General features: G+C 44.4%; 1 protein-coding gene across 2 annotated transcripts in view; it reads right to left on the reverse strand.

Moving 5' to 3' along the window:
- Positions 1 to 20,132, reverse strand: part of ST3GAL1 (ST3 beta-galactoside alpha-2,3-sialyltransferase 1) — a 213,024-nt gene that overhangs the window by 39,828 nt on the left and 153,064 nt on the right. Inside the window, exon 3 of one of the 2 annotated variants that reach the window (XM_040354996.1) lies at positions 10,387 to 11,011. In XM_040354996.1, coding sequence (XP_040210930.1) covers positions 10,387 to 10,680 — 294 coding nt within the window. In that variant the 5' untranslated portion in view covers positions 10,681 to 11,011. Of the gene's footprint in view, positions 1 to 10,386; positions 11,112 to 20,132 lie in introns of those variants that run through there. The other variant, XM_040354997.1, reaches the window with a different exon arrangement.

Here is a 20,132-nt window from a genome sequence, read left to right on the forward strand (position 1 = left end):
AAAATGGGGATAACTTTACTGTTGTCTTATTTTTTAATTAAAACAAGTGTAATTTTTTCCCAAAAAAAGTGCGCTTGCAAGACCGCTGCGCAAATACGGCGTGACAGTAAGTATTGCAACGATCGCCATTTTATTCTCTAGGGTGTTAGGATAAAAAAATATATATAATGTTTGGGGGTTCTAATTAGAGGGAAGAAGATGGCAGTGAAAATAGTGAAAAATGACATTAGAATTGCTGTTTAACTTGTAATGCTTAACTTGTAATACCAACGGCCACCACCAGATGGCGCCAGCTTACACATCTGGTGGTAATAACTTGTAATACCAACGGCTCACCACCAGATGGCGCCAGCTCCAAGCCAAGTCGCCAGGACCCTATTTCTAGTCGCCATGGCCAGGATTTGTCGAGCCCTGTATTATGCAACTACGTTCGTGAATTTACGATCCCGCCAGCAGCAGCCTAAACTCTTGGGCGCACGTCTCTTTTAAAGAGAAGTATAGCAGAAAATAATAAATAAAATTGATGGGTAATAAAAATATGAAAAGGGAATGGGAAGGGAATTATTGGGAATGGAAAGCAGCAGGAGCTAATGCGTTTCGACAGCATTCATAGGTGACTCATTTTCCTTTTCACTAATTTCCACACTTTTATTTTACGAAATTAAGTATCCAATTTGGCTAATATCAATTTGTTTAGAAATATGATCATAAAACCGTGAAGGTAATTGACAAAACAGCGAGCTCAGAAGTCAGGAGCACGACGTACGGAATCAGATACAGCGGCGGCTAAACATTCCTTTTGCGTGTTTTTAATTAGACGTAGCGACAAAAAGGCAGAACAGGGAAGATACAGATCCATATGTCGCTGTCACCTCGTCACTTAAAATAACACCGGGCCATATCTGTACACTACATCGTATTTCTGTCAGTGACAGCGACCAATTACCCAAAGCACACACATCTATTATTAGCGGCACAGGTGGAAAGGGGTAGATTTCTGCTTGGGGGGGGCACCCGTGTCAGGTTAAAGGCCCTTTGTGCTCACAGATCGTGTTTTGTAAAAGAAAAAAAAAACAGTTTTAATTACGTGTCTACCCGACGACAGAGTAGCAGAATTAAACGGTTAAAATCAATCTTGTACAAATTACTATTACAATAATTACTGGAAACACTATACAGTGCCGGTGGCAAAACCAAGATAGTGCCAACACTTATGGAATGTTCGGGTGGGGGAGGGGGTAGAGCTGCACGGTTTTGGCTAAAATGAGAAGCACGATTTTTTTGCTTAGAAAAAAAGAACACGATTCTCGCGATGTAACATCATATTTCACATTATACAAAAAAAATTATAACGTTTACAAAATAGGGGATAGTTTTATTGCATTTTTATTAATAATTTTTTACTACTAATGGCGGCGATCAGCGATTTTTTTCGTGACTGCGACATTATGGCAGACACATCGGACAATTTTGACACATTTTTGGGACCATTGTCATTTCTACAGCGATCAGTGCTATAAAAATGCATTGTTTACTGTGAAAATAACAACTGCAGTTTGGGAGTTAACCACTAGGGGCGCTGAAGGGGTTAAGTGTGACCTCATTTGTGTTTCTAACTGTATGGGGGCGGGGCTGGACGTGTGACATTATTGATCGCCTTTTCCTATATCAGGGAACAGACGATCAATGACAGCGCCACTGTGAAGAACGAGGAAGGTGTGTTTACACACAGCTCTCACCGTTCTTCAGCTCCAGGGACCGATCGCGGTACTCCGGCGGCGATCGGGTACCGCGGTCACGGAGATTCGGACCCACGGCTGGGCATTTAACAATCACGTACAGGTACGTGATTGTGCCCAGCCGTGCCATTCTGCCGACGTATATCGGTGTTAGGCGGTCCTTAAGTGGTTAAAGAGGAGTTTCACCCAAATTTGAACTTCCGCCTGTCCCACTTCTCTCCCCCTTACATGCCACATTTGGCATGTAATTTTTTTGGGGGGGGAGTGGGGACTTCAGGAAGAGTGGGACTTCCTGTCCCACTTCCTCCTTCCTGTAGGCGACTAAGCTTAATCGCCTACAGGAAGGGGCTGCTGTAGGCGATCGCCTAGGACACGTCACAGGTCCTAGGCGATCTCCTGGCCAATTACACGGCGCAGCCCCGGGCCGCGCCGCTCGCGCATGTGCAAGGCCGCTCGCGCATGCGCAGTAGGTGCCCGGCCGTGAAGCCGAAAGCTGTCACGGCCGGGTGCCCACACTGAGAATGAAAACGCCGGCCGGGGAGGGGGGGAGAGGAGCGGAGCCCCGGCCGGCGCGTCGCTGGAGCAGGTAAGTGTCTGTTTATTAAAAGCCAGCAGCTACACTTTTTGGAGCTGCTGACTTTTAATAAACATACAAATTGGCTGGAACTCCCCTTTAAGCTCTGGACCATTTTGTTGCTAAAGGACCAGGCCCCTTTTTGCTATTCGGCACTGCGTCACTTTAACTGACAATTGCGCGGTCGTGCGACGTGGCTCCCAAACAAAATCGATGTCCTTTTTTTCCCACAAATAGAGCTTTCTTTTGGTGGTATTTGATCACCTCTGCGGTTTTTATTTTTGCGCTATAAACAAAAATAGAACGACAATTTTGAAAAAAAAAGCAATATTTTTTTAATTTTGCTATAATAAATATCCCCCAAAAATATATATAAAAAATCGTTTTTTTCTCAGTTTAGACCGATACGTATTCTTCTACATATTTTTGGTAAAAAAAAAAAAAAATCTCAATAAGCGTTTATTGATTGGTTTGCACAAAAGTTATAGTGTCTACAAAATAAGGGATAGTTTTATGGCATTTTTATTATTTTTATTAGTAATGGCAGCGATCAGCGATTTTTATCGTGACTGCGACATCATGGCGGACACATCGGACACTTTTGACACTATTTTGGGACCATTGTCATTTTTACAGCGACCAGTGCTATAAAAACTCACTGATTACTGTGAAAATAACACTGGCAGTGAAGGGGTAAACCTGTAGGAGCGCTGAAGGGGTTAAGTGTGCCCTAGGGAGTGATTCTTACTGTGTGGGGGCGTAGCTTGGCGTGTGATGTCACTGATCGTCGTTCCCTATGACAGGGAACAGACGATCAGTGACAGTCTGACTAGGAAGCACGGGGAGAGGTTTGTTTACATTTACCTCTCCCCGTTCTTCAGCTCTGTGACCCGATCGTGGGACACCGGCGGGGATCGGGTCCCGCGGGCACGGTCACTGGAGTACCCGACCGAGTCGCGAGTGCGCCGGCTGCTTCACGCGTGTGACCCTGGGCTGCGCATATTAAATGGGACGTACCTGTATGCCAATATGCGCAGCCATGCCATTCTGCCGACGTACACCGGCATGCGGCGGTTGGCAAGCGTGTAATTTTTTTTAAAATTGCGTTTGAAAGACCGCTACGCAAATTCAGTGTGACATAAAATATTGCAACAACCACCATTTTATTCTCCAAGGTCTCTGCTAAAATATGTTTACCCCATCCTCCAGGTCGTTTTTTCTGAATAAATTAAATAGGATTGGTCCCAGCACAGAACCCTGGGGGACCTCACTACCCACCCCTGACCATTCCGAGTATTCCCCATTTATCACCACCCTCTGAACTCACCCGTGTAGAAATTTTTCAATCCATGTACTCACCCTATGGTCCATGCCAACGGACCTTACTTTCTACAGTAAACGTTTATGGGGAACTGTGTCAAATGCTTTAGCAAAATCCAGATACACCACGTCTACGGGCCTTCCTTTATCTAGATGGCGGCTCACCTCCTCATAGAAGGTTAATAGATTGCTTTGGCAAGAACGATTCTTCATGAATCCATGCCGATTACTGCTAATGATACAGTTTTCATTACAAAATCTTGTATATAGTCCCTTATCAGCCCCTACAAGGGCTTACATACTATTGATGTTAGGCTAACTGTTCTGTAATTCCCAGGGATGTATCTTGGCCCTTTTTTGTGTGTGTGTCTTTGAAAAGTCAGCTATGCCTGAGCCTATGCGTTTCTTATCGCCTAGAAAGTTAGCCTTCCTTTGAGTCCTTTTTCAGGCCCAGGGGGTGCTTGAAGAGGGATTCCTCATATAGCGGAGGTAAGTGCTGGTGCCTATTCACCCCTGTGGTCATCTAAGCCTAAGACACTTTAACCGCTTCCCGACCGCCGCATGTAGATATACGTCGGCAGAATGGCACGTACAGGCACATTGGCGTACCTGTATGTCCATGCCTTTCCGCGGGTCGGGGGTCCGATCGGGACCCCCCCCCCCGCTACATGTGGTGGTCGGATTCCCTCGGGGAGCGACCCGGGACGACGGCACGGTTATTCGTTTATAGCCGCTCCGTCGCGATCGCTCCCCGGAGCTGAAGAACGCTTCACTATGGCGCTGCATCGATCGAGTGATCCCTTATATAGGGAGACTCGATCAATGACGTCATTCCTACAGCCACACCCCCCTACAGTTGTAAACACACACTAGGTGAACACTAAAATCTACAGCGCCCCCTGTGGTTAACTCCCAAACTGCAACTGTCATTTTCACAATAAACAATGCAATTTAAATGAATTTTTTGCTGTGAAAATGACAATGGTCCCAAAAATGTGTCAAAATTGTCCGAAGTGTCCACCATAATGTCGCAATCACGTAAAAAAACGCTGATCGCCGCCATTAGTAGTAAAAAAAAAAAAAAATTATAAAAATGCAATAAAACTATCCCCTATTTTGTAAACGCTATAAATTTTGCGCAAACCAATCGATAAACGCTTATTGCAATTTTTTTTACCAAAAATAGGTAGAATACGTATAGGCCTAAACTGAGGAATATATGTTTTTGGGGGATATTTATTATAGCAAAAAGTAAAAAATATTGAATTTTTTTCAAAATTGTCGCTCTATTTTTGTTTATAGTGCAAACAATAAAAACCGCAGAGGTGATCAAATACCACCAAAAGAAAGCTCTATTTGTGGGGAAAAAAGGACGCCAATTTTGTTTGGGAGCCACGTCGCACGACCGCGCAATTGTCTGTTAAAGCGACGCAGTGCCGAATTGTAAAAACCCCTTGGGTCATTTAGCAGCATATTGGTCCGGTTCTTAAGTGGTTAATTGATTTAAACTTTTTTTTTGTCTAGGTTAAATGTGCCTTGACTCTGGAACAAGAATTGAACTAAAAAGTTAAAACAATAAAAATCTGATTTGCATGAAATATATACTCATGGGTCTCCCTCTCTAAATCAGAAATCCCTGAAGCCGAATACACAGATATTCAGACGGAGCACAGAGAGATCATCTCTTACAATATCAGAACATATAATTAAAAGGAGTCTCCCCATGACATGACTCGTGTCCAATGCAAGCTCATCAAATGTTTATTAAAGGGTCATTCAATCCCGACGTAGAAGAGTTTAACCATCTTAAGTTCCTTCTATCTGTCTCTGTTGGTGAGTTGACAAGGCCATATACCTGCTGAGGCAGCCATCCCTGCTGCTTTTTTATATTAAGAAGGATATAAAGCTCACATTTGATCTGCTTATTATTTGCCTTCTTAGGTCCCCGGTACACCCCCCCCCCCCCCGCTCTTTTCCTCAGTACTCCTTTCAAGAGCCCTAAGACCTAGTGCCAAGGAAGAAAGTAACTGCACACCGGAGGGATCACTGGCTTCTAAATTTATTAGGAAGGATATCTACAAGCTTGACATGGACGACCCTCATCTAGGACCACCACTCTCCGCACATAGGCAGGTGCAGTCTACTTTCTCCACTGCAGGTGGTGCTGTAGTTGGAGGCGGAACATGGCTCCTCTATGGTTTCCTGGTCACTGGGGAAGCGATCCAATTGGATGCTGCTTCCCCATGTGACTATGGTGGCCATATTGGGTCCAGCAGGTGATACATGGCTGATTGGAGGGGCCAGCAGGGTTCTGTAGACAGTTTTCTAAAAACATCACAGCACTCTTCCTCAGTACTCCTTTCAAGCGCCATTCCTCCCACTGATATAAATGTTGAAACATGATCATTGATAATACTGACAATAATGAAGGGACACTATTCCTCCCACTGACATCAATAATGTGGACACTATTCCTCCCACTGACACCAATGATGGGGACACTATTCCTCCCACTGACACCAATGATGGGGACACTATTCCTCCCACTGACACCAATGATGGGGACACTATTCCTCCCACTGACACCAATGATGGGGACACTATTTCTCCCACTGACACCAATGATGGAGACACTATTCCTCCCGACACCAATGACGGGGACACTATTCCTCCCACTGACACCAATGATGGGGACACTATTCCTCCCACTGACACCAATGATGGGGACACTATTCCTCCCACTGAACCAATGATGGGGACACTATTCCTCCCACTGACACCAATGATGGGGACACTATTCCTCCCACTGACACCAATGATGGGGACACTATTCCTCCCATTGACACCAATAATGTGGACACTATTCCTCCCACTGACACCAATGATGGGGACACTATTCCTCCCACTGACACCAATGATGTGGACACTATTCCTCCCACTGACACCAATGATGGGGACACTATTCCTCCCACTGACATCAATAATGTGGACACTATTCCTCCCACTGACACCAATGATGGGGACACTATTCCTCCCACTGACACCAATGATGGGGACACTATTCCTCCCACTGACACCAATGATGGGGACACTATTCCTCCCACTGACACCAATGATGGGGACACTATTCCTCCCATTGACACCAATGATGGGGACACTATTCCTCCCACTGAAACCAATGACGGGGACATTATTCCTCCCACTGACGCCAATGACAGGGAAACTATTCATCCCACTGACACCAATGATGGGGACACTATTCCTCCCACTGACACCAATGATGGGGACACTATTCCTCCCACTGACACCAATGACAGGGACATTATTTCTCCCACTGACACCAATGATGGGGACACTATTCCTCCCACTGACACCAATGATGGGGACACTATTCCTCCCATTGACACCAATGATGGGGACACTATTCCTCCCACTGAAACCAATGACGGGGACATTATTCCTCCCACTGACGCCAATGACAGGGAAACTATTCATCCCACTGACACCAATGATGGGGACACTATTCCTCCCACTGACACCAATGATGGGGACACTATTCCTCCCACTGACACCAATGACAGGGACATTATTTCTCCCACTGACACCAAAGACGGGGACACTATTCATCCCACTGACGCCAATGATGGGGACACTATTCCTCCCACTGAAGCCTATAATGGGGCACTATTCCTCTTACTGACACCAATGATGGGGCATTATATCTCCAATACACATTATGGGGCACAATTCAGTGATCTGAGGTTATCAAGCATAGCCCTTCATTGGGTGTGATGAGGCTGAGGAACAGTCCACTGCCAGAGCAAAACAAGCTTTTAAATGGTCAGTGGTTCATGAATGCAATGCACAGGCTCCTGCAGACTCTTCCACTTGTCCCAGGCCCGTATGAAAGTATGGACCTTTGCTTTATGGAACTGGAAGAAGTAATCAATGGACTACAAGTGTGGTGACATTATAGAATTTGTGCTCCGTTGAGATCTAAGAGTTCCTCTCCTGCCGTGACAGATGGGACTTGTAGTCTTCAATTAACAATCTCTGTAAATGGATGATATGGCTGTGCAGGAGGAGCCTGCACCAAATTTTAAACTCAACAGAAGATAGCTGGGAGAAGCAACCCCTGATTCAGGTAAGTGTTTGTTTAGGGGTGGGGGAGATGGGGAATGTTGCAATTTTTATTGTTATACCTTAGATACAGGCGTAAAATGAAACATGGCCCCAAAGGAGGATTTAAGTTGACCATACGCCTCTAGATTGTTTGCAGATTTTCTATGGTTAGATGGAAAAAGTGCAACAGATTTCTACATGTACGCTAAACTGTGTGGATGGAGGAATCTCCCACTGGATCTCCCACTGGGCCAAGCTTCAGTATCTTGCTAGTCGGCCCTGCTGGCTCTCAACCTAAACAATGCCGGCACCAGGGGCGTAGTGTTAGGTGGCAAAAAGACCAGGGGCTTCAGCCCGAAGTCCAAGAACCGGGAGGGGGGGGGGGGGTGATGTATGTGGCACGGCTTTTTTTTGGGCTGGGCAGTGGGGTTGTGCGACTTACCAGTGCCCATCAATGCTGACCACTAAACACACGCCTCCCTGACACTGACCTGCCTGACCTACATACACTGACCTACATACACTTACTGACCTGCCTGACCAACATACACTGACCTTACCTTATGAGTAAGCATCTATCCATGATGTGAAACGCGTCAGCTAGTCTTTTTCCCTGCATGTCCACTTTTGGCTAATTTGTGGATGATTTTGCATTTGCATCGCATTGTTTGGATTTTATACTTTTTTTTTGTGTAATTTTTTGCAATAAATTCGCTTTTACAGAGTGCGGCAATCCAGGATGGTTTCTTTGCTACCTGACCGACATACACTGACCTGCCTGACCAACATACACTGACCTACATACACTGACCTGCCTGACCAACATACACTGACCTGCCTGACCAACATACACTGACCTACATACACTGACCTGCCTGACCAACATACACTGACCTGCCTGACCTACATACACTGACCTACATACACTGACCTGCCTGACCAACATACACTGACCTGCCTGACCGACATACACTGACCTGCCTGACCAACATACACTGACCTGCCTGACCAACATACACTGACCTGCCTGACCGACATACACTGACCTGCCTGACCGACATACACTGACCTGCCTGACCTACATACACTGACCTGCCTGACCAACATACACTGACCTGCCTGACCGACATACACTGACCTGCCTGACCAACATACACTGACCTGCCTGACCGACATACACTGACCTGCCTGACCAACATACACTGACCTGCCTGACCGACATACACTGACCTGCCTGACCAACATACACTGACCTGCCTGACCAACATACACTGACCTACATACACTGACCTGCCTGACCTACATACACTGACCTGCCTGACCAACATACACTGACCTACATACACTGACCTGCCTGACCAAGATACACTGACCTGCCTGACCTACATACACTGACCTACATACACTGACCTGCCTGACCAACATACACTGACCTGCCTGACCTACATACACTGACCTGCCTGACCAACATACACTGACCTACATACACTGACCTGCCTGACCTACATACACTGACCTACCTGACCGACATACACTGACCTGCCTGGCCTACATACACTGACCTGCCTGACCTACATACACTGACCTGCCTGACCTACATACACTGACCTGCCTGACTGACATACACTGACCTACATACACTGACCTGCCTGGCCTACATACAATGACCTGCCTGACCTACATACTCTGACCTACCTGACCTACATACACTGACCTACATACACTGACCTGCCTGACCTACATACAATGACCTGCCTGACCTACATACACTGACCTGCCTGACTGACATACACTGACCTACCTGACCGACATACACTGACCTACCTGACCGGCATACACTGACCTACCTGACCGGCATACACTGACCTACCTGACCGACCTACCTGACCGACATACACTGACCTACCTGACCGACATACACTGACCTACCTGACCGACATACACTGACCTACCTGACCGACATACACTGACCTGCCTGAGCGACATACACTGACCTGCCTGACCTACATACACTGACCTACCTGACCGACATACACTGACCTGCCTGACCTACATACACTGACCTACATACACTGACCTACCTGACTGACATACACTGGCCTGCCTGATCTACATACAATGACCTGTCTGACCTACATACACTGACCTGCCTGGCCTACATACACTGACCTGCCTGGCCTACATACACTGACCTACCTGACCTACATACACTGACCTGCCTGACCTACATACACTGACCTACATACACTGACCTACATTATACAATGACCTACATACACTCACTGACCATGACAGCTCTTGGCTAACAATGGAATGCAGCATTCCATAGACGCGGGGCTTTTCGGGGTCACATTCGGGGCTTTAGCCCCCCCTAGCCAACCCCTCCCGACGACCCTGGCCTGCCCCCAATCAGAATGTTCCGGTATTGTGAGAGCCAACGGGGCCGACTAACAAGATATGGAAGCTTGGGTCAGTGGGAGATTCTTCCATCCACACAGTTCAGTGTAGATGGAGGAATCTGTTCCACTTTTTCCATCTGACCATAGAAAATCTGCAGATAATCTATAGGTGTATGGCCAGTCTTACCCTATAAGTACATTTGTAGGCCCCAAACCCAATCACAGCACTTACCAGCCACCACTTGTATGTGCCCTCCGACATTAAGTTGTTCTGCTTGGTCATAAATGGCAAAAGGGTCTGATTAAACCTCTCATCGAACCAGGGAGACAATTCGGCCTCAGAAACGCACGTCTCGCAGCCACACGGCCTCCGCATGGACGCGATGAACCTCACAAAGGGACCCGAGAGCCCAAAGTATTTATCCGAGTTCTGGGTGAAGTTCAAGAAGACAGAGGTGATGGTGATGGCAAAAAAGGTCAAAGCGACTGCAAACAGCTTCAAGTTCCTGTTCCTCAGGGCCACCATGATGGGTTCCGATCACTGTTCTCTCAGTCGAAATAAATCCAACAGGAAGTCAATGCCAGAGTCTTCAAAACGATGTCATCTGGTCATAATTCCAGCCTTCGCCGCGACTGCCGCCTCACCCACGTGAGTCTGGATCCCAGAAACACATGAAGTAACTCTACTTCCGAGAAGGGATATTCCAGGGTAATTCTCAACACGTCTTTCGATCTCTGTAGGCTTTGGGGAGCAGAAGACTCAGCCTATCCCTCAGCCGGGTCTGGAGAACGTTTAGATCCTCGTGAAACAAAACAACGTAGAAAGAGACGTTTCTATAATCTTGCCGGTTTCTTTCCTGTGTAGAGAGAGAGAGAGAGAAGACAAGGAGACCGTTAGCTGTGCTTTGGCTGTCTGGTGAGAAGAATGACAAATATCTCCGTCAGAAGAGGGCAGACAGGAATGAGGATGACTAGATTAATACAGCCCGGTAAACAAGACCAGGAACCGTGTAGGGACAGGAAAAAGTTGTTAGACTAAACCTCATGGTATTTCCATGACCATCAAATCAGAGGGAGGTGGCAGTGACTTTAGCTTGAACAAGAAAGGAAGGAAAAGAAAAACGTAAAAGTATAATTAAACCTTCATTAAAAAAAAAGTATGTAAAAAAAACAACTAAACCATCATTAAAAAATTATGTATACAAAGTAGAATAAATCTGCATTTAAAATTAATGTAAAATACAACTAAAACTTTCATAACAAAAATGTATGTACAAAACAACCACATTTTCATTATAAAACTGTACATAAAATACAACTAAAAAAACTTTCATAACAAAAATGTATGTAAAAAAACTAAACCTTAATTATAAAAAAAAGTGTATGCAAAATACCTCTAAACCCTTATTATAATAATGAATTTAAAATACAACTAAACCTTCATTTTAAAAATATATGTCAAATAAAACTAAACCTTTAGTATAAAAATGGATATAAAATACATTTTTATAATGAAAGTTTAGTTGTATTTTAAATTCATTATTATTATTATAAGGGTTTAGAGGTATTTTGCATCCACTTTTATAATTAAGGTTTAGGTGTATTTTATATCCATTTTTATACTATGGCCCAGATTCACGTAGGGCGACGTAACTTGGTGCGGGCGTAGCGTATCTTCTTTACGCTACGCCGCCGCAACTTAGAGAGGCAAGTGCAGTATTCACAAAGCACTTGCGTCCTAAGTTACGGCGGTGTAGCGTAAATGGGCCTGCGTAAGCGCGCGTATTTCAAAGTAGGCAGGTCGTGGGCGTGATGTATTTAAATTAAGCGTGACCCCATGTAGATGTAAATTACGCCCGCTCAATGCTTAGGCGACGTGAACGTAACCTACGCCCAGCCCCATTCACGGACGACTTACGCAAACAACGTAAATTACGACACTGTTCGGACTTTACGCCGGTCCGATACGCCGGGCGCATGTACGTTCGTGAATCGGCGTATCTAGCTAATTTGCATATTCTACGCGGAAATATACGGAAGCGCCCCTAGCGGCCAGCGTAAATATGCACCCTAAGAGACTTACGCCGCTCGTATCTAGGCAACTGTGAGGCGTATCTGATTCTATGAATCAGGTGTGGAGATGCGACGCCTCACACTCAGAGTTACGACGGCGTATCTGGAGATACGCCGTCGTAACTCCTTTGAGAATCTGGGTCTAAATGTTTAGTTTAAGTTTAGTTATATTTTTAAAATGAAGGTTTAGTTATATTTTGAATCCATTTTTATACTAAAGGTTTCGTTTTATTTTACATTTATTTTTAAAATGAAGGTTTAGTTGTATTTTGTATCCATTTTTATAATGAAGGTTTAGTTGTATTTTATATTCATTTTTATACTAAAGGTTTCATTTAATTTTACATTTATTTTTAAAATGAAAATGTAGTTGTATTTTATATCCATTTTTATACTAAAGGTTTTGTTTTATTTTACATTTATTTTTAAAATGAAGGTTTAGTTGTATTTTATATCCATTTTTATACTAAAGGTTTAGTTTTATTTTACATAAATTTTTATAATGAAGGTTTAGTTTTATTTTAAATACAACTAAACCTTCATTATAAAAATATATGTAAAATAAAATTAAACCTTTAGTATAAAAATGTATGTAAAATATATTTTTTAAATTGAAGGTTTAGTTGTATTTTACATACATTTTTATACTAAAGGTTTAATTTTATTTTACATATATTTTTATAATGAAGGTTTAGTTGTATTTAAAATAAAACTAAACCTTCATTATAAAAATGTATGTAAAATAAAACTAAACCTTTAGTATAAAAATGTATGTAAAATACAACTAAACCTTTGGTATAAAAAGAAATGGATATAAAATACAACGAAACCTTTATTATAAAAATGTAAAATAAAACTAAACCTTAATTTAAAAAATACATGTAAAATAAAACTAAACCTTTAGTATAAAAATGGATATAAAATACAACTACATTTTCATTTTAAAAATAAATGTAAAATTAAATGAAACCTTTACTATACAAATTTTTATAAAATACAACTAAACCTTCATTTTAAAAATATATGTAAAATAAAACTAAACCTTTAGTATATGTATATAAAATCCAACTAAACCTCCATTATAAAAATGTATGTAAAATAAAACTAAACCTTTAGTATAAAAATGTATGTAAAATACAACTAAACCTTTGGTATAAAAAGAAATGGATATAAAATACAACGAAACCTTTATTATAAAAATGTAAAATAAAACTAAACCTTCATTTTAAAAATAAATGTAAAATAAAACTAAACCTTTAGTATATGTATATAAAATCCCACTAAACCTCCATTATAAAAATGTATGTAAAATACAACTAAAAAGTCATTATAAAAAAAGCATGTAAAATAACAACTAAACCTTTATTATTGAAACGTTTGTAAAAAAACAACTAAACCTTTATTTTAAATAAATAAATAAATGATAATATATATATATATATATATATATATATATATATATATATATATATATATATATATATATATATATATATATATATATATATACACACACACACACACACACACACACACACAACTTCTAAAAATGTATGTAAAATACAACTAAACTTTCATTTTAAAAAATATATGTAAAAAAAACCAAAACCTTGGTTATAAAAAATATATGTAAAATACAACTAAACCTTCATTTTAAAAATGTATGTAAAAGTCTAACTACAATCTTCATTATATGTATATTCATATACTAAAAAACATGAAATTATAAATAAAAAATAGACAGACAAGTATAAAATAAAAACACAATAAAATAAGATTTTGCTGCAACACTCAACTTCAAGCTAGAGCTGCCTTCTGCAGTACTTCTATTCAGCCACTAGCTGTCCTCAGTATTGTGGGCCTGAAGGATGACTAACAATTCCTCTGAGCCCAGGCTGTTATGGACCCGCCCCAGCCTTTGACTGGACATTAAAAAGAGATGTAACAGTGATGAGATCATCTCCCTGTCACTCCGCTCTCTCCTCCTATCAGCAGGTTCCTTGTCAGGTCAGCACATCCACTGATTTTCTCCTTGTGCTGCTTCTTTCTTTACTAGAAGCAACTCTGCTGTGCAGTGACTGCAAGAGGCTGATATCAAGTCAAATTCCAATACTTGCACTGCTTGTAGTTTTGCTTGCAGTAAAGTGAAGAGCGATCATGCATGATGAAGGTTGTAGCAAGGAACGTTTCTGCTGCCTATAAACATTGCTGATAAGTGGAGTCTCTCTCTTCTCGTAGCAGAAGACCTCGTAGTAATCTCAGGATTCTTCTCCAGGAATGACACGCCTCCCCTCCAGCTGACCTCCATGTTTTGGCAGTCACAACATTTTCAAAACCGCTTATGGCTGAGTAGTGGAGTGAAGCAGTGGAGTGAAGCAGTGGAGTCGGAGCCAACAAGAGAAATGCGTGTAATGGAAGTTCTGAGCTTTACAATGCTGGCTCTATTAACTCCTTCCATGTCACATAGTCCCGCAGGACAAGGAATACTCGAAAGTGACAGTTAGTGTCCGATTTGTCCGCCACAATATCACCGTCCCGCTAGTCACCCATTGCCACCATTACTAGTAAAAGAAAATGTCCCCGGATTTTATCTTTAAAATCTGGTCACCTTAGTCTATGAGTAAATTTCCAGAAGGGAGGGGGATTTGTGCTATGGGATTGACCTCTGCACCCTTCGTTACCTACTACTAATCTCTACACCCTGCGTTACTACTGACCTCTGCACCCTGCATTACTACTGACCTCTGCACCCTGCGTTACTTACTACTGACCTCTGCACCCTGCATTACTACTGACCTCTGCACCCTGCGTTACTTACTACTGACCTCTGCACCCTGCATTACTACTGACCTCTGCACCCTGCGTTACTTACTACTGACCTCTGCACCCTGCATTACTACAGACCTCTGCACCCTGCGTTACTTACTACAGACCTCTGCACCCTGCGTTACTTACTACAGACCTCTGCACCCTGCGTTACTTACTACTGACCTCTGCACCCTGCGTTACTTACTACTGACCTCTGCACCCTGCGTTACTTACTACTGACCTCTGCACCCTGCGTTACTTACTACTGACCACTGCACCCTGCGTTACTTACTACTGACCTCTGCACCCTGCGTTACTTACTACAGACCTCTGCACCCTGCGTTACTTACTACTGACCTCTGCACCCTGCGTTACTTACTACTGACCTCTGCACCCTGCGTTACTTACTACTGACCTCTGCACCCTGCGTTACTTACTACTGACCACTGCACCCTGCGTTACTTACTACTGACCTCTGCACCCTGCGTTACTTACTACTGACCTCTGCACCCTGCGTTACTTACTACTGACCTCTGAACCCTGCGTTACTTACTACTCACCTCTGCACCATGCGTTACTTACTACTGACCTCTGCACCCTGCGTTACTTACTACTGACCTCTGCACCCTGCGTTACTTACTACTGATCTCTACACCCTGCATTACTACTGACCTCTGCACCCTTCGTTACTTAATACTGACCTCTACACCCTGCATTACTACTGACCTCTGCACCCTGCGTTACTTACTACAGACCTCTACACCCTGCGTTACTTACTACTAATCTCTACATCCTGCGTTACTTACTACAGACCTCTGCACCCTGCGTTACTTACTACAGACCTCTACACCCTGCGTTACTTACTACTAATCTCTACATCCTGCGTTACTTACTACAGACCTCTGCACCCTGCGTTACATACTACTGACCTCTGCACCCTGCTTTACTTACTACTGACCTCTGCACCCTGCGTTACATACTACTGACCTCTGCCCCCTGCGTTACTTACTACTAATCTCTGCACCCTGCGTTACTTACTACTAATCTCTGCACCCTGCGTTACTTACTACTGACCACTGCACCCTGCGCATTACATACTACTGACCTCTGCACCCTGCGTTACTTACTACAGACCTCTGCACCCTGCGTTACTTACTACTGACCTCTGCACCCTGCGTTACTTACTACTAATCTCTGCACCCTGCGTTACTTACTACGGACCTCTGCACCCTGCGTTACTTACTACTAATCTCTACACCCTGCATTACTACTGACCTCTGCACCCTGCGTTACTTACTACAGACCTCTGCACCCTTCGTTACTTACTACTGATCTCTGCACCCTGCGTTACTTACTACTAATCTCTACACCCTGCATTACTACAGACCTCTGCACCCTGCGTTACTTACTACAGACCTCTGCACCCTGCGTTACTTACTACGGACCTCTGCACCCTGCGTTACTTACTACGGACCTCTGCACCCTGCGTTACTTACTACGGACCTCTGCACCCTGCGTTACTTACTACGGACCTCTGCACCCTGCGTTACTTACTACTGACCTCTGCACCCTGCGTTACTTACTACTGACCTCTGCACCCTGCGTTACTTACTACTAATCTCTACACCCTGCATTACTACTGACCTCTGCACCCTGCGTTACTTACTACAGACCTCTGCACCCTGCGTTACTTACTACTGACCTCTGCACCCTGCGTTACTTACTACTGACCTCTGCACCCTGCGTTACTTACTACTAATCTCTGCACCCTGCGTTACTTACTACTGACCACTGCACCCTGCGTTACTTACTACTGACCTCTGCACCCTGCGTTACTTACTACTAATCTCTACACCCTGCGTTACTTACTACTGACCTCTGCACCCTGCGTTACATACTACTGACCTCTGAACCCTGCGTTACTTACTACAGACCTCTGCACCCTGCGTTACTTACTACTGACCTCTGCACCCTGCGTTACTTACTACTGACCTCTGCACCCTGCGTTACTTACTACTGACCTCTGCACCCTGCGCGTTACATACTACTGACCTCTGCACCCTGCGTTACTTACTACAGACCTCTGCACCCTGCGTTACTTACTACTGACCTCTGCACCCTGCGTTACTTACTACTAATCTCTGCACCCTGCGTTACTTACTACTAATCTCTACACCCTGCATTACTACTGACCTCTGCACCCTGCGTTACTTACTACTCTCTACACCCTGCATTACTACTGACCTCTGCACCCTGCGTTACTTACTACAGACCTCTGCACCCTGCTTTACTTACTACTGACCTCTGCACCCTGCGTTTCTACTAACCTCTGCACCACTTACTACAGACCTCTGCACCCTTTGTTACTTACTACTGACCTCTGAACCCTGCGTTACTACTGACCTCTGCACCCTGCCTTTCTACTAAACTCTGCACCCTTCATTACTTACTACGGACCTCTCCACCATTTGTTACTACTGACCTCTGCACCATGCGTTACTACTGACCTCTGCAGCCTGTGTTTCTACTAACCTCTGCACCCTGCGTTTCTACTAACCTTTGCACCCTGCGTTACTTACTACAGACCTCTGCACCCTGCGTTACTTACTACTGACCTCTGCACCATGCGTTACTACTGACCTCTGCACCATGCGTTACTACTGACCTCTGCACCATGCGTTACTACTGACCTCTGCACCATGCGTTACTACTAACCTCTGCACCCTGCAATACTTACTAATGGCCTGTGAACTCTGCAGTACATATTACTGACCTCCGCAGTACATATTACTGACCTCCGCAGTACATATTACTGACCTCTGCACTACTTGCTACAAACCTCTGCAGTATGCAGTACTTGCTACTGATCTCCGCACTAATTGCTTACTGACCTCTGCACGCTGCAGTACTTACTACTGACCTCTGCACTGTGAAGTACCGACTACTGACCTCTGCAGTATTTAGTACTGACCTCTGCCCCCAGCAGTACTTACTACTGCCCCCTGCAATACTTTATACTCACCTCTGCACTCTGTTACATACTGGTGTCCCCAATTCTTTGCATTACTTACTACTAAGGGTTTCCTTCCACACTCCATGCTATTAGTATATTTGTCCCCAGTATGTGCATGTATGAATAGGAGGTCGGGACATTAGAGTGTAAGCTCCTTGGTGGTAGGGACTGATGGGAATGTATGTAATGGAGAAGCCCCACAATGTCCTGATTGGGTTATAAGGGAGTTCTAAGGGAACATGAAATTCCTTCTCTGGTGTCGGCATGATGTCACAATTCTGATCCCTGGTAAAATCGGTGGGTGAGTCAGGAGGACGGCGGTGGAGCCGGACGACACGCGTCTGTCTGAGATTTCATGGCGCTTAGTCAGGGGATTCCGGCTGAAAAGGAACGGCGAGCTGCGATGTCAGTGTCAGGGCTTCATGGTGGCAGGAGAGATATAAATGAAGGAACGCCTGTCTGGGACGGGTCACCGGAATCTGCTGATGTCATATCTCACCAGTATACAGACCTCTGAGAAAACACCCGCCGCCGTACTGAGGGGCGGAGGAAACACATTTTAAGGGGAACTCCGGCTGAAGCCTTTCTATGTATAGGAATGGTTTGGCTCGCCAAATGATTTCTTTTTAGAGTGATTTACAACACAATAGTCTATATGTACACAGCACCTTACAGAGCCTTCGGATCCGATGTCACTGCCCCACCCCCGTTTGTGCTTTAGACCAGTAGTCTACAAACTGCGGCCCGGGGGCCAGATCGGGCCCTTTGCTTGCCTTTATCTGGTCATTGGGGCACTTTTCCTTCCACTGACACTAACAATGGGGTACATCTCCTCCCACTGATACATATGATGGGACACAATTCCTCCCACTGATACCAATGATGGGGACACTATTCCTCCCACTGACACCACTGATGGGGACACTATTCCTCCCACTGACACCAATGATGGGGACACTATTCCTCCCACTGACACCAATGATGGGGACACTATTCCTCCCACTGACACCAATGATGGGACACTATTCCTCCCACTGACACCAATGATGGGACACTATTCCTCCCACTGACACCAATGATGGGGACACTATTCCTCCCACTGACACCACTGATGGGGACACTATTCCTCCCACTGACACCAATGATGGGGACACTATTCCTCCCACTGACACCAATGATGGGACACTATTCCTCCCACTGACACCAATGATGGGACACTATTCCTCCCACTGACACCAATGATGGGGACACTATTCCTCCCACTGACACCAATGATGGGGACACTATTCCTCCCACTGACACCAATGATGGGACACTATTCCTCCCACTGACACCAATGATGGGACACTATTCCTCCCACTGACACCAATGATGGGACACTATTCCTCCCACTGATACCAACGATAGGGACAATATTCCTCCCACTGACACCAAAGATGGGGCACTATTCCTCCCACTAATACCAATGATGGGGTACTATTCCTCCCACTGATACCAATGGGGTACTATTCCTCCCCCTAATACTAATGATGGGGCACTATTCCTTCCACTGACACCAACAATGGGGCACTATTCCTCCCACTGACACCAATGATGGGGACACTATGCCTCCCACTAATACCAACGATAGGGACACTATTCCTCCCACTGACACCAACAATGGGACACTATTCCTCCCACTAATACCAATGGGGTACTATTCCTCCCCCTAATACTAATGATGGGGCACTATTCCTTCCACTGACACCAACAATGGGGCACTATTCCTCCCACTGACACCAACGACGGGAACCTATTCCTCCCACTGGCACCAGCAATGGGGAACTATTCCTCCCACTAATACCAATAATGGGGCACTATTCCTCCCACTAATACCAATGATGCATGGCCACAGTCCAGCCACCCAAGTCTGGAAGACAGTAAACTGGCCATTTGTTTAAAGCTGAAATTTAAATATATTCCTCAATAGCCAAAAATGGATATAAATCCAGATGGTGTGCACTGAATGCCTTTGAAAAGTCAGATATTACCTTGTAAACATAAGAGGCGACATCATCCCTGTGCTGTACTTAGCCTGTGCAGAA

This window comes from Rana temporaria, chromosome 5 (assembly GCF_905171775.1).
Source record: "Rana temporaria chromosome 5, aRanTem1.1, whole genome shotgun sequence".
Taxonomy (NCBI): Eukaryota; Metazoa; Chordata; class Amphibia; order Anura; family Ranidae; genus Rana; species Rana temporaria.